The 15,389-nt window shown below is 39.6% G+C and overlaps 1 protein-coding gene across 4 annotated transcripts in view; it reads right to left on the bottom strand.

The window, feature by feature from the left end:
- UNC80 (unc-80 homolog, NALCN channel complex subunit) overlaps positions 1 to 15,389 on the bottom strand; it is a 225,023-nt gene that overhangs the window by 149,742 nt on the left and 59,892 nt on the right. For 2 of the 4 annotated variants that reach the window (XM_035726865.1, XM_027590727.2), the window contains exons 14-19: positions 13,900 to 14,046; positions 9,803 to 9,950; positions 7,644 to 7,792; positions 5,306 to 5,472; positions 4,479 to 4,577; positions 676 to 884 (exon numbers count right to left, since the gene is read on the bottom strand). In XM_035726865.1, coding sequence (XP_035582758.1) covers positions 676 to 884; positions 4,479 to 4,577; positions 5,306 to 5,472; positions 7,644 to 7,792; positions 9,803 to 9,950; positions 13,900 to 14,046 — 919 coding nt within the window. Of the gene's footprint in view, positions 1 to 669; positions 885 to 4,478; positions 4,578 to 5,305; positions 5,473 to 7,643; positions 7,793 to 9,802; positions 9,951 to 13,899; positions 14,047 to 15,389 lie in introns of all 4 variants that reach the window. The other 2 variants (XM_027590728.1, XM_027590729.1) reach the window with 2 other exon arrangements.

The raw sequence follows: 15,389 nt of genomic DNA, 5'->3' as shown, positions 1-15,389 counted from the left end.
CATCCCACCTGGGCTCTGTAGGGCTGTAGGATGAAGAGCCAACCTTACCTGCAAGGTTCACAAGCTTAAGTCCCCATTTCTCTGTCGTAGTCATGCCCACACTCTTCTCTTCATCTCAGTTCTTCCACCTCCTTCCCTCCTAATACTTTTACAAATTATATTTAGAGAGCTACCATTTAGAGAGCTCTCCTTCTTCCTTCCCCTTAGTATCCTCAAGATCTTAATCTCACTTCCTCCAGGAAGCCTTCTCTGATCTCTGCCTCCTCCTCCCCATTTAGGTCAGACCTCACTGCATGCTTTCATGGCACAACATATATTTCCTTAATAAAATTCACAGTTTGCAACCACACTTAGTTGTAGGATTATCTGCTTTAGTGACTGTCACCCCTAATAAATTTTAAGTTCAGTAAAGTTGGGCACTGTGTAATTTTGATCATCATTTAATCCCTGATGCTTAGCATCATTGTGTTTGCACACAATAAATGCACATAGTAGGGGTTTGAGAAATACGTGCTGAAAAAAGATGAATGAATGAATGAGCAAGATTAAGCCTTGTGACTTGAAGGCTTTCCCCTTCTCTACCCTAACATGCATCACTTTGTTTTGATTATGAGTTGATTTGAGGACATGGTAGGGAATAAGAGAATCCATAAATAAGTACAGACATACTTTTACCTATGGGGAGTTTAAGTTTCTTCCGGAGGGAAATTCTGCGGGATCGTGAGCGGGTGCGACGGTCAGAGGTGGTTCCTGAATGGGCAGTGGTGCATTCTGAAGTATCCTGCTCAGACTGGCTGCTGGTGTCACTTGCTGCACTCTGGGATTTGAACATCTTGCGCCAGAAATCCTTCCGCCCCAGGTTGCCCCCTTGCATTTGTTCATCACTGAAAGCAAGCAGAGGGTAGAGTTAAATGTCTGACAACACATGGGAAATTCCTTAAATTTCTTTCAACTTCCCGCCAATGACATTTACACAATTCATGCAGGATGATCTTGGATGGGCTTGGATTTAGGATGAGTCAGAGGGGGAACAGAAGGAGTGAGACCAAGGTTGACTCTGAAGTCTTCCTGAAAACAGTCATGTCTCAGCTGTCAAGTAGAGGTGATCATTTTTTTTTCCAACTTTAATAAAAAGACCAAATATTATCGCAGGTACTCATCTGTGGGTGTGAGTCATAATAGCAGAAGCATTTATGATGTCTAAATATTTCACTTTTTTTGAAGGTTCCCAGAGGCTTGTGCAGTCCTGTATCTCACTCTCCACCCCCACCCCAGCATAGTATAATTCTCAGCACTAAATAAACTCACAAACAATATTTGAATAAATGAATAAGTGAAGTGCAACCATACTCAGGGGGTGCATCGTCCCACAACTGTTTACTAAATTATTTTCATCGTGCCTGATTATTTAGCTTTCTCAGGGCAGAGAAGCTTAAGTAAGGTTTAAAAGTAAAAAACATTAGTCCAACTCAATAAGCCAAATGGGAACACATCCAAAGGGGTTTTTGACCAGGACATTCCACAAGAGGAAAAAGACAAGTGGCTATAATATGCAGAGGTTAATCTCACTAGGAATTGGGGGGGAGGGGGAAGGTCAGTTGAAATGAGATCCCTATTTTCACTCATTAAATTGGTAAAGATTAAGAGGGGAAAAAAGAAAGCAATTGGTTACCATCATCCTGCCAGTGATGAGATAGAAAGATTCAACCTTTCTGGAAGGTAATTTAGTAATGTGTTATCCAAAACCAATATCTATAGCCATGACAGAGAAATTCAATTTCCAGACAGTTATCCCAAGGAAATGACTGGAAAATATACTAACATGTAGATACAAGATGATCAAATGCTCGCTGAGGTATTATACGTCAACACTGAAAACTGGAAGCAATCTAATTTTAAACTCTAGAGAAACAATTAAATTATAGAACTTCTATCTGATGGCATATTCTGTAGTCATTAAAATCCTATTTTAGAAGATGATTGATATGGGAAATGTTGAAGATATACTGAAAAGTTAGAAGGCTTAGAATCAATGGATGAAATAGAATAACACCATGTTAAATAAACAAAGTACACATGTGAGCATGTGTCTGTGAGCTTGCATGTACATATGCTCAAAAATGTACCCAGCACACCAAAAGTTTACAGTGGTTATCTCTAGTTGATGGTATTTCAATTTTAAAATGATTTTTCTTTGCTTTTCTGTTTTGCTACATTTGTCAACTTCAGCAACATATCTTACTTTAGAAAGTTGGAAAGAAAGGTCACAGAAAATACTCAGTAATATGTGATGAAATTCGTTTATGAAATTTTAGGTAATGATTTGCCTACAAGCTTTGGGATTGAATCCAGAATCTACCCAAAATTCAACAGTACTGGGTAAGGCAATCATTTTCTGGAGATATTCATATGGAGGTTCAGATTTTATCTCTCAAAATTTCATTAGAGTACTAACTAAATTTTATTTTTATTTCAAACCAGGACATTCTGTTTATCATATATGGTATGAATTTGTGAGTTTCTTACCTTTAGGGAACGTGGGACACAACGATGATATGACCACATGGTTTGGGTGGGACAACATCTCAATAAAATGCTACATCATCTTTGTCCAATGGGTGTGTATTGATAATGAGTTTCAGAGAAATGAGCATATGACACTGCTTTTAAATTTAGTTAGTGTGACTTTTATTTAAGGAGGAAGAAGAAGAGAAGGGCCAGAAGGGGAGGGAAGGGCGGGAGAAAGAGAGGATAAAGGAGGAACCAGGATCGTCCACCTACCTTTCTCCAGTGCTAAACAGGGTATTTGACATGCTCATCTCCTGTGCCCACTCAGAGCAGGGAAAAGCTCTATATTTAACATTCCATGACATCCCTTCAAATGGAAACTTTTATGCAGAAGCATATTAAAACATATATCTTTATTCAAGGGGAAAGAACAGACCCATGCTAAATGCTGGGATATCAGACAGTGTTTACAGAACACTGGAGAAAGAAAATATTTTGCCATCTAGAAAATGAAATCACCTATGAAGATAGATGGTTTTATTTTTAAAATACGGTTTACTTATTAGATCATTCTCATTGACCATATTTGCTTAATAGTTGCTAGTGCTACTGTGGGGGAAAAAAGCCCTCTCCCCCTTTTCTGCTCATGCTCTGTATGTAAAGACTTTAACTAGTCTTGTGGCTATTCAGCTACAGAACTTTGCCCTTTACATTAATTTTTTTCCCTTAGAGCTTATGTTTGACTTTTTACTATGTCCTTAAAGACTTCCTTAAACCTCACATTTAAGAAAGGAAGTTAAAGGAAACAAAAACTTAATGGTAATTTCACAATTCTGTCCTTTCATTGATTGCTTGTTATTCATTCATTCATTTCTGAAATAGATATTAAGTGTTTACTATGGGGGCCAAGTCTTAAGCATTGGGGCTATAATGGTAAGCAAAAACGCACATGGTCCCTAGACTCATAGAGTTGATTTATCTTATCTTTACTTTTCTCCAGGCACTTAGAGACAGTCTCTAAGATTTTGAAGGGCCATAAAAACTATGTAGGCTTTTGCTCTTTGAAGGTTTTCCTTGCTTGTTGTTAATTACATGGTTCTATTTGATGACGGTGATTTCCTTGACTATATACTATGTATTATGGTATACCATTAAACCTGCAGAATTTCTGGAATGGTAATTGTTTCATAGTAAACCAGGGTTTGGGGAAGTAAAATGGTGTATCTTAAATGATGTTCCTATTTTAAATACTGATCACACCACTTGTGAGTAAGTAGTTCTCAAAAGAAGAATGAAGACAAATGAGCCTTGCCTAGAACTAGACTGTATGTTTACTGTCTATAGTAATTCTCTCATTTTCTGGAGAGAATTTTAATTTTAAGCATTAATCTTAATGCTTTATCTTTAAGCATCTAATTTTAAGATGCTTTTGACTTTGCCATTATAAAAAGTGGAGATAAAATGATTGATTTCAGGGAACACTAGAATGGATCTCAGGAGAAGACCAAACTGAAATGGAGTAGAGTTTATGTTTTAACTAAATCAGAGCACAAGAGAAGTTTATCTTACTTATTTTTGAAAAAGCCTCATCGAGCACATTGACAGCCATTAATACATTTACATAAAAAAGTTATAAGTGATTTTAAGCAATAAAGTAGATCACACCTCCACCCCACCTGATACACATGCTAGTTTTCATGATTTATCTGCAGGAGTGTGCATGAAAAGCAGAAGTGGAGTAGAAATTGGAAATGGGAAATGTTAAGGAAGCTTCCCATAGGCATGAGGTTGGTTATTTATGATTTGGGTCTGTGGAGATTAGTGGCTTTGGGAATGAAAAGTAAAGGGCAGAAGCAAGGCAAAGTTCAAAGATAATGACAAGCAAACAAACAGCAGTTGGGAAAATTGAATTTCTTACAGTGGGAAGTGCTCAGCCCACTGCACTGGAGAGAAAAATCAATGTTACTTACTGCTCTGGAGTCTGTGAGGGGCGACCAGACATGAAGCTGCGACATTCCTCGGGTGCAGAGGACACCTGGCCTTTATCCACAATGCTTCCTGCCTCTGACCTATGCAAATGGTGCAGTCCACCAATCAAACAGAGCAGGACAGCACTCCTCAATACCTCATGTACTTCATAAAGCAAAACACTCCGTTATAGACAACATATATTGCTTGCAAACCCTATGTCATCATGAGTCTATACTGTATGAAATTTATTTCCTACCATTTGATTCATGACCTAGCTGCCTTATTGTCTAAGAATACCACCATCAATGCAGAGTCATTAACTACAAACAGAATTTTAAATTTAGGAGTTTCCTTTAATCTTGTTAAGTGGCATAATTAAAGGATAGGCATACAATAAATTTATATTTACTAGAAGGAAAAACAATAGGGCACTTCTCAGCAATTTGTATTTTGCCACGTTTAAAATATTACTTACTGAACAGGAGGATATGGTATCAATAATTGCTTTTCCTCTCTGGACAAAAATGTAAATTATTTATGGAAAAGACTAACACAGATAGCATTTCACCATATTGTTGAGAGCTATGAAGTAAAGGTCAACTGCATGCAAGCCTGAGATGAACTGTGCTTTGATTTATAGAGAGGCAGGATTGGTTTGACAGTAAACACATCTTTTGCTACGTCTCCAGTGATACCATTTATACGAGACAGTTCCTCCAGCCCTGCACTAGAGTTACACACCATCCTGTGAACCACATGGACATTGCAACAAATTACACTCCACTGACATAAGGCCACACTAATATTAATAGCTCAAGTTTCTAACCTTTTACTGCCTGGAGTCTTAGATTCTGACTCATTCTCCTCCACCTTTTTCCCTGGTGCCAACTTCTCAGCACTGTCAAGCAAAGCACTGAGGGCCACTCTCCTGAAGACATTCCCATGAGCCTCTTTGATGAATTGGACCAGCTGACGGATGTCACAATACAGCCCCTGTTTGGATGCAAGAAGGAAAGTTTGGGGAAAGTTGTGTGATTAAACAGTTTTCACAGGAAGAGAGGGAGAAATTAATTCCTTAGGCTTAGATCAGCATTAGAATCATAAAAGGAAGACATTTTACTACAACGAAATGGATGGTACCCAGTCTGTCCATTGTTCCTAGCAACATTACCAAGAACCTTGCCTGTCATCCTTAGTATGAAAAAGGCTGGTTACCATGCTTCATATTCAGAAAGTTGGCTGTATCATTAGAAAGACATCAATTTACACTTCAAACCACTGGATTCCCAAGCTTTAATTTTCTCTATTATGACTTCTGAAGAGATGCCTGCCAAAAAAAGGCAATCAGAAGTTTTAGACTAGAGATTTCAGTCCCTCTTTGGCCTCTCCAAATTTTCTGCATCACTGTGATAAAATATGCTAAGTCCTCTAGACACTCCTAACAGAGCCTGATATTCAAGGAGAGTGCATTTTGCTGGACATATTTAACAAATGTGTATGTTGAAGCCCATTTGAACATTAACTTGACTATGGACTAAAGATGATACAGGGCTATTAAAACCAATATATTGATGAATCCACATTTAAAAATATATATAGGACCTTTTTTTCTTAAGATATTAACCCTTTCACTCAGCATTTCCTCCTCTCTCTTCAAGAAGGTAGTTACTGCATTCTTTGCCTTAGGAAAGGTTCATGGCAAAGCAAGACACAGAAGCCTAAGAAATACTTACCTTGGTATCTTTGGTTTTCAAAACCTAAGACCACTGGAACAATCATGCCCACGACCCTTAAAAAATCAGAAGGAACAGTAACTGAGGAAAACATGGAAAGAATGTTTTTTCGGTCCTCTGGGCAGAAAGATCTTGTGCCCTCATTGTGCTCTTTGGTAGCTCCCCCAGAAGGGACAAGACCCCCCAAAACAAGGGTTCCAATTCACCAGAGTGCCCACCCCTAAGCACCCAGCAGAGAGCAGTGCGTGAAATAATATGTATGAACTGATGGTTGAGACCCATGAAGCTTCTCAGGTCCTAGGTCCTACCAAAGACTTGGGATCTTTGCACCACTCTGTGAAGTAAAGAAACCCAAAAATATTGGGGTTCAAATTTTAGCTGTTCTGGTGGAATGTGGAATGGGGGTTCCAAGTCAAAACCAAGACGATTTAAATAAAATTAAGAAATACAGTTATTTCTTCTATACCTGATTTTGCAGACTAAAATGTATAAGTGCTCACACGTATTATAATCAACTTGTCAAAGTACTTCTTGCCGTCACCAAATTAAACACATGGATGGTGCCCATGTTTTTCTCAGACTCCAAGAACTTTGCTGAGGTGGCTTTGACAGTCAGCAAAATTCAATTCCCTTTGGTTTAGGGTTTTAGTTTATCTCAAGTTATGTGAATAGTCTCAGTGGTTTAGAATAGCTTAAAATGATTTCCTTGATTTAGGTAGATTAGCAGATATTGTCAATATGTATAGATAGGCTGATTTCTACATAGAAGTCCCAACATGTAACAAATTGGTAAGAGAGCGAAGTCTACTTTTACTCCCCAGAGAGAACTGAATTCATCTTTCATATGGATTCATCAGCCTTAGTCTACTTTTTGTATCCCAAACCACAATCTCCTTGGCAGCAATTAAACACTAACTTGTTAGGGCCTGGTTCTTCTCCCACACTACTTGTGGGTTTAGTGGTTTAATTAACACAGTCATTTATGAGGGAGTAACTAAAAAACTGAGGTGTTCCATAAAAGAAAACAAGGCTAATGTCAGCAGCATATTTACATTAATTTTTACAGTAAGTGTGGTTTCAAAAATGGTTGGTACAATATTCTTTAATATTTCATGAGCTAATAGACTATGCTCGAGCACCTCTTTCTCTTTAAGGACTTGAACTACCTTGCAACTATCTCAGCAACCACCACTGAACCCATGAGGTGGAGGAGGAAGATATGTCAGTTTTCAAGTAGTTTAATGAGTAACAAGGAGAAATGTGCTACTGAGGCTCCACCATGAATTACTGGTCACTTTGGGAAAATAGAGATTTTTAGCTTTAAGGTGCAGAATTTTAGACTTCAACTTGTCTTTCCCAGGGCCATGGCTGAGAACTTGTCTTAGAGTGGAGACCAAGAACTCCTGTGGGAAGAAGAGGTGAACTTCTCACCAGATTCTCAGGGCTGTGCAATTCATGCGTGGTTGAAGCGCAGCGTGTGATAAGGGATTTAAACATGGCGCTGACGATGATGCCTTCCACGTTTTGGGCTGTGGATTTGTTGTCCACCGTGGTGAAGTTATTTCCAAACCCAGCCTTGTCTGGAATGCAAAGGCACCAATTAAAGGCACTGTTTCCATTAAGCTACACAGGCTAAAGAAGTAATGAAGTACATGGCACCCAGGAATTAGTGAAGGGCTACATGAAATGCAGAAACAAAAGATTAAAGATACCCCTAGGTTTAATCATCTTTACACAGACTTGGAGATAAACAACTCATAGTCTCCCTCAGAGTCTTTACTAGGATATATTTCATCATGTTGTGGAATGTTTCTATTGATACATCTTAGCAAAAATAATCCCTCATTGGAGAGAGAATTTATTTGATTCAGCCTTTCTGGTGGTGAGGAATGCTGGCTTCTCAGTGGAAATCCTTCAGTCATTCAGAAGCAGGGGTGGGGCCAACCAGGTGAATGGGGCAGGAGGAAGCAGAGGTGGGGAAGGGCCTTGCTGGGCGGAGTTAAAACACTTGCACTGGCAAAAAAAAAAAAAAGGAGACCAAGTCCTGCCACGATCTGCATAGAACTTCCAGCAGCTTCTTGCTCCCGGACTCTGTAGGCATTCAGAGAATGAAAACCTATAACCTCTCTTAGAGCCACTTCCTTATGACTCACTGAAATGGGAAATGCCAGTGAACTGAGGCTGTCACTCTCTGGTGGCATTTTATGCCAGTTTTTCACATATCCACAGGCATTTCATAGGGGACACATTAGATATTCCGGAGCCGTGGCAGAAGATTCCTAATGACTGTGAGCCACCTATGGATTGTAGGGTCAGGGTGTGTGTAGCTCCAAAACCAATCAGTTGTGTTTGGCTGGCTGACGCACTGTGAGCCACTTCTCAAGAGTCCCTGGGGGATTCGTCACCTTGGAGTAATACCCTTTGTCACCAACCTCTCACTGTCTGTGTCAGCTGGCAGGGGATTATCCTTAGATTTTACATCATAGAAAGAAATCTTTTGGTCTATGCTTGTAGTTTCTATCTCGAATAGCTTAAAAAAGAGAAAATAGTTTGTAATCAGGAATTTCTCTCGCAGTACCTCGACTACAATTCTCACTTTATTATTTTTTAAAATTTGTAATATGCTCAGCTTAAAACATCTTTGATGATATACATTATTTTAGGGGCTCTATAAAGGAACAACTATTTTTTAAGGGGATCACCAAACAATAAAGCCTGGGATACAAATAGGGAAACTGCTTCCAAATTCATCCAATAGAGCTTCGTTATAAATTAATCAACTATCATACATGTATCATACAAACCATAAAAGGCTATACTAAGAAGTTATTTCTTCCCAGGCTCTAATTAAGATGTACATGTTATTCAACTCAGGCTTCATACAGCATTTTCATTTCATTTTTGCATTTGCATTCGAGTGGCATTGGAGGTGTTTGGTTTATTATGAATGCAATCGGTGTTCACTGGCCCCCTACACCACAGGTCTCTATGGTGGGGTTTTCTTAAAGCCATGAAGTTATAAAATGGTTTGTGGGGCTACCTGTATATCCATTTGACTGTTTTAAAGAAAATTCAGTATATATATGTAGGTGTATATGAGTATATCAAAATTGCGCTACTACTATGTTTATATGTATCTTTTCTTTCCTGTTTTACTTTGTGAAAAAAATCTCCCAAGTACTGTGCCTGGCACATAACAGGTACTCATTTCATATTTGTTGAACTAATGAATATACTCCCTTGTTCCTTGACTTCTGCCTCAGTTGTCATGCAACAGAAAGTTGTGTGGGAGGGAGAGGAGTGCCATGAGTGATGGTTTGACGGGCTAACTGTGAGGATGCCACAGCTTTACCAAATCCCCTTTGCTTAGGTAAGTTGTCATCGCCAAGCCTCCAAAATATAGCATCAAAGACGATGTGCAAGCTTCTCTTATTTATACTTTATTACACACACACACACACACACACACACACACACACACACACACGTTTCCCTCTAAATTCTACCCCCACATATTCAGGGTACTTCTGAAACTCTACCTGCTTCACCACATAGAGGTCTCTCCTGGAACTTGGCACAGCTCTACTTACTGTCAGTGACCGGCTCCATACAAAATCCCAGCAAAGCATGCAAGAAGTCCACTACATTATTGAGAGAGTCTCTGTTCACATAGTCCCTCATGGTTTGTCGGAACTGCATCTTATCTAGCTTGTATAGCTTAGTGAGGCAGCTCTGGGCCTGCAATGAAGGAAGAAAAGTGAAAAGTCACAGGTACCAGCTTAAGCTAGGGATACCGTCAGCCTGAGGCAGAAGCCTGCCGAAGGCAAAGGCCTCCGTCCGTCCCTGCTGGCTCGTGCAGGCCAACCCTGCTAGTCCCTCTTGTCTGAGCAAGAGAGGGGCAGAGATAAGCTGAGCAGTGTGAAGGATTTTCCTTGAGAACGGCTGCTCCAGGTAAAACCCAATGTCTAATGTCTAATGCTGGTGCCAATGGAACCCAGTCTTTTCACCAAGATCAAGATTTTAAGATCTCAACGAAAAAAAGCGCAAAGTGTCAAAAATTAGGCAGGTTTCAAAATTGGTCATCCAGGTTTAGAAAAACCTCAAAGGCTTTGTGTAATGAGAAGAAGTGTGCCACTCCCACGTTCAGCTACTTTGAACTTAAATAGATTTGATTGGGCCGGGGGTGGGGTGGTGGTGGTGTGAGAGTGATGTAGGAAGTGGGTATCCAGTGTCCTCTTATCTGGCCCGGAAGGGAAAATCCTTGAAGCAGGGAGGGAGCAAAAAACAAAGGCAGGTCTAGTTTGTTCATTTATGTCTGCATTTGAATGTGAAAGTTTGATAGTTAATAGAAATTGGCCTTATAGATATGAAAACCAAGAAACCATTGGCTAGACCTTAATACTCAAAATTATATTTCATATGATACAGCAAATAATTCCGCCATCTGGCAAAGGGAAAGGGAATAATTCCACCATCAGAACAAACAAACAAAGGAAGCCATTGGCTGCAGAAGGCCACAGACAGAATGTGCAGATACTATCTGGTGTCATTCAAAGCCTCCCAGCCCTCTCCTACCATGAAGAGAAAAATCACATGTGTGCAGTGCTTTGCTGTTTAAAATGCATTTCTTGCTTGTAAATGCATAACAACCTTTAACTTTCACACCTCTGTGATTTGATGAGCCTCCCAATACTACAATGGAGGAAGCTGAGGCTCACAGAAGTCGAGGACTTTGTCCGAGTTGACACGGTTCACAGCAGAGCCAAAATTAGGAGTCAGAGTCTTGCCCTTTATTGTGGTTATTTCTCTTATGATCCAGTAGTCCTATGAAGAATCCAGACAATGACTGGGGCAAACATATTTAGATACCACCCACCTTCAATGGGTGGTCAGAATGAATTCCCTTTCAAAAAGAATTTATGATGATGGATGAATAGAGATTAGTTGGTATCTTGAAGACACATTCTGTGTAAGAGATATAAGGAAGTCCATGACAAAGGAATGAAATGGGGAAATAACAGGAGAACACTCTAGGTTGAGGGAAAAGGCTAAGGATCAAGGAAAGGGAGAAGACTGGGTGAGGAAGACCTTAATTGAGGATGGAAAACTTTGAACAACCAGGCACAATCATGGAAGTAAAATTGGAAAAAGCAATCCCTAAAAATTCAAACTTACAAGGTAGGCCCTTAATGGTTTCCCAGAAGAAAAGTTAAGTTATATCACTACTTCAACAAATCAAGGCCCAGAGAAAGATTCTGGAAAAAATTTGAGAGGAAATAGAAAGATTTTTCAAAGGCTGAAACTTGGAACGAGCAATAAACTTCTTGGGTTGACCTTGCTGTAATCCCCCCATGTGTATCCCAAAGTCAGGTGAATTGAAAATTGTTTTCATTCTCCCTTTACCAGGTCCTAGAATATAGAGAAATTGGGTATTTTTATTCCAGAGAGGTTACTGGTTGCTAGATCTCATTTTTTCCCCTTACAAAATAAGTGCTGCTTGCTATAAAATTATGTTTTCAAAGCATTTACATAGAATATTTCCTGCATGAAGAAGTATTTAATCATTATCCCATAAAGAATTTGCGAAGGTCTTATTGCTATACTTATGCAGCACTTTAAAATTCTGGGTTGGAAAGCCCTGAAGCACAAATTATCCTATCTTCTCTACAAAATACATGGAAGACAGCATTGCTTCAAATCTACTCTTTAGAGGGAGGCTCAAGTATTTGGATTCTGAATGAATATTCTGAACTTCTCCAAGAGATCTAAAACTGTCAGAATGAATTCCCTTTCAATAGTTCGGGACCACCAGCAAATGATTAACCTAAAAAACACATGTTGGAATTATTAGGCATTTTGATGTATATCATTAAAGTAATCTATTTCTTCCTTCCTTCCTCTCTCCCTCCCTCTTTCTCTCTCGTTCTCTTTTCCTCCCTTCCTTCCTTCCTTCCTTCCTTCACGTACAGAGGCCCTGATCTGGTAGAAGTAAGAAATATTCGTAACATCTTAAAAGTTAAGTAACTTCTGAAAATTCAGTGTTTTGGAAATTTGTGAAGGCCCAGCTTCTTGAATTAGACTTTCCCAGGGATAATGTCGCAACTTTGTATCTCTTGGACAATGTGTTTGCTGAGCAAGAAGAGGCAAATATAATCCCTATAATGAGTATTAAACTGGGCTACAAGAGAATGGAAGAGTTGCCCTGTAAGTCAGGAAAGCTGAGAAGGCAGGTAAAAAACTGTCTGGACAGCCTGATAGGAAATGTTCAGTAGCCTCATGAGGAAAGCATGGTGGACTACTAAACAGCATATGGTCTCTCAAGTGGCTTCTGATCCAACCAGTCCTATTTTCTCCAAGTCTAGAAAGACAGGATCTGGTGTCAGATTCAGTTTATACCTCCAGCTAAAGCATGACACTTATTATATTTAATGTGTCATTTCATGGAATTGGTCTTCTGTATGAGGAGTGATAATGTTTTCGTCATGAGGCATTTATTCATACTGTGATAGAATTAAAAATCAAACAATAAAGATCACATACACATGCTCAAAGATAGGCCAATGTCAGCTTTCTATTGCCTTATTATTATTTTGATTTTTAAATTTGGGGCCTCAAAATCTAGATCTTGGTCAAAGTGGTCACGTTTCATAATTTAGAAGTTAATTACTATGAATATAACCCCCCCATACAATCTATGAATATAATACAACATAAAGAGTATAAAAGAGACAAGGATGGATAGATGGATAGATGAGAAATTAAGAAAGAAACCCAGCATGCTAGTACTGTGTGAACATTTCATGACAAAAACTAATACCAAGGAAAAAATGGGTTGGCATTAGATGTTGACATGATCCTAAAACTCTGCCGTCATATGCCAAAGGGTTTCCTGGACTCAAATTTGCACAAAACCCTTATTTTCAGGAGGGTATTTTCTTATGAGTTCAATTCAAATGCATGTATGAGGCAACTGTCCCAGCGTGGACTTGCTATGGAGGTGGGTTATTGCTCAAGAGTGAAGGGAAAAGTAGCAATCAGCTGAGGCAAATGAAAATGAGCTGGAATAAGACCATGTTCCATGACAGAATTATGTTTTGCAAGCCCAAGCGCAGAGTTTCAAGTTTCACACAGTTCAAAGGGACGTGATCTCAAATACACAGGAGTCAAGGCTCATTCTCAAACAAAGCAGCCAGAAAGTAACGGGCTACTTTTATAGTCCTGTTTTGTCCCAATAAGGGCCATTTTCCATGTCTATGTAAGAATGACAAACTAAGTCCTAAACTTGGACCCCGTTCTTTAATATAAAATATGTTTCTATAGTACCCAGGCAGATGATTAAAAAGTCATTTGTCACAGCCCATCAGAGGCTTGTTAAATATATTCATCTTTGCAAAGGTCTTTCAAACTCTAATTCACACATTCCAATTATACACCCTTTCACCAACTGGGAGTTGGCCTGCCCTAGGCAGAAGGCAGAAGCGTTTTCTGCCAATTAAGCTCTCCTAGGCCTGGGTTTTTGAGGTCTTGAGATATGTTGTGGGAATCTTCCCACTCCGAATCAGCATTAATCATCCCTATGAAATACAATACTTTTCAGGGAACACTGACCCTCATTGTCAAAGGACTCATTCCTAAATTGGAGGCAGGGAAGAGGGAGAGGAAATGGAATCTACTGTAATTCTCTTACATTCTCTCGGAATACCTGGTGTCTCAGACGATCTCCAGAGAGCCCTCGATGTCCTTCTCCGCAACCATAGGCACATCCCAAAGACTTCACTATTTTGATGAGCATGGTAAGAGCAAGCCTATGGTTGCTTACAGGTGTACTTTCATCCTAGAAAAGTCACAAAGCCCTTTTGGTACTGACATTCCATTCTGTGATTAAACCAAGTTTTATGTTTCATGGTGAGCACGTACAACTTGAAAAACAGAATTGCCAAGGGCTCAACAAGCAAGTTAACCTTTCTAAAATCCAGAATGCCTTTTAAAAGAAAGAAAAATGTGCATTTTGATCACCCTCTAGTGCTAAAGGATATGAATGTATACCTCTTGATTAGAAAACATGCTTTCTGTATCCTCGGCAGACTATCAGAACCACCCAGAGAGACAATGGGGACTATCAGTGATGAAGGCAAATAGATTTTCCCAGAAGCTACCCTCATTATCAGGCTTCTGATAGTACCACCAGGCAATGATTATTGCTAAATTTCTGGAACTGATCAAAGTCTGGAACTTTGAAATCACATGGCAACTTCTGACATTTTTAAGGGACTTTCTGATTTTACATTTTCACTTCATTGTAATACTCACGCATCAGCAAAGTGAGAATATAAAGAAATTTGTCAACATTCAGCTTGTTTCTTCCTTTGAGGGTAAATAGGAAGCCCTCCTGAGACGAATAATGAGAATGGTTATCATATCTCTTTTGCCCCATTTAATCCTTGTTGTTAGTGGAGGATGCAGCTTCCAGAAAACTTCTGTGAATTATCTCCAAAGAGGCAGAAGGATCCTAATAATTTCCCTTTCTACATCGGTTTACTGCGCAGAACAAAGGAAATAATGGATAAGCATTGTTCTGTAAATGGTGAAGGGCTTTTCCATTGTCATGTGGATCAGGTGGCTATGCAAACGATGAGGTCACACATTGAAAGTACTCCAATGTGGGTAGGGTATGAAAGAGATGGAGTTATCTAGACATCATCCATAATGTGGGGTAGACTCCACTCCCCTAAAGTTATACAGTTGCTCCTTCTTTTCTAATCTCCAGGCTCATGTAGTGGATGCAGTGCTGAGATGCTCCGTGCAGAACCGAACATTCTCTGAGCTTGGAAGTGTTGCTGGCTGACAGCTCTCTAGGGAGATCCTATCCTGCCATTGCTCTTAGCTAAAGGACAGCTGCCTCACCTAAGGTTAATGCTCTTCTTGGTAGCAGTCTGCCTCCAGTGGCTGGTCAAAGGCATAATGAGGGTGGGGGGTATACAGGTGGGCTCCCTTCCTCCACTTGGAGATTCCTTTGAAGAATCATCCTCACTTTAGAGGTCCCTGTGTGATTGTCTGAGTTCTCTGTTACAAGTTGCAGTTCGACTGCTCCCTCTATCTCATCCTGCTTCTTTTACACCTCATAGATGTTGATCCTGAGAGGACATCCCAGGAAACTTCCTGCACACACATCTCCAC

The sequence above is a fragment of the Zalophus californianus genome, chromosome 3 (assembly GCF_009762305.2).
Source record: "Zalophus californianus isolate mZalCal1 chromosome 3, mZalCal1.pri.v2, whole genome shotgun sequence".
NCBI lineage: Eukaryota > Metazoa > Chordata > Mammalia > Carnivora > Otariidae > Zalophus > Zalophus californianus.
The sequence above is the reverse complement of the archived record's forward strand: the minus strand, read 5'-3'. Positions and strand labels throughout refer to the sequence as shown.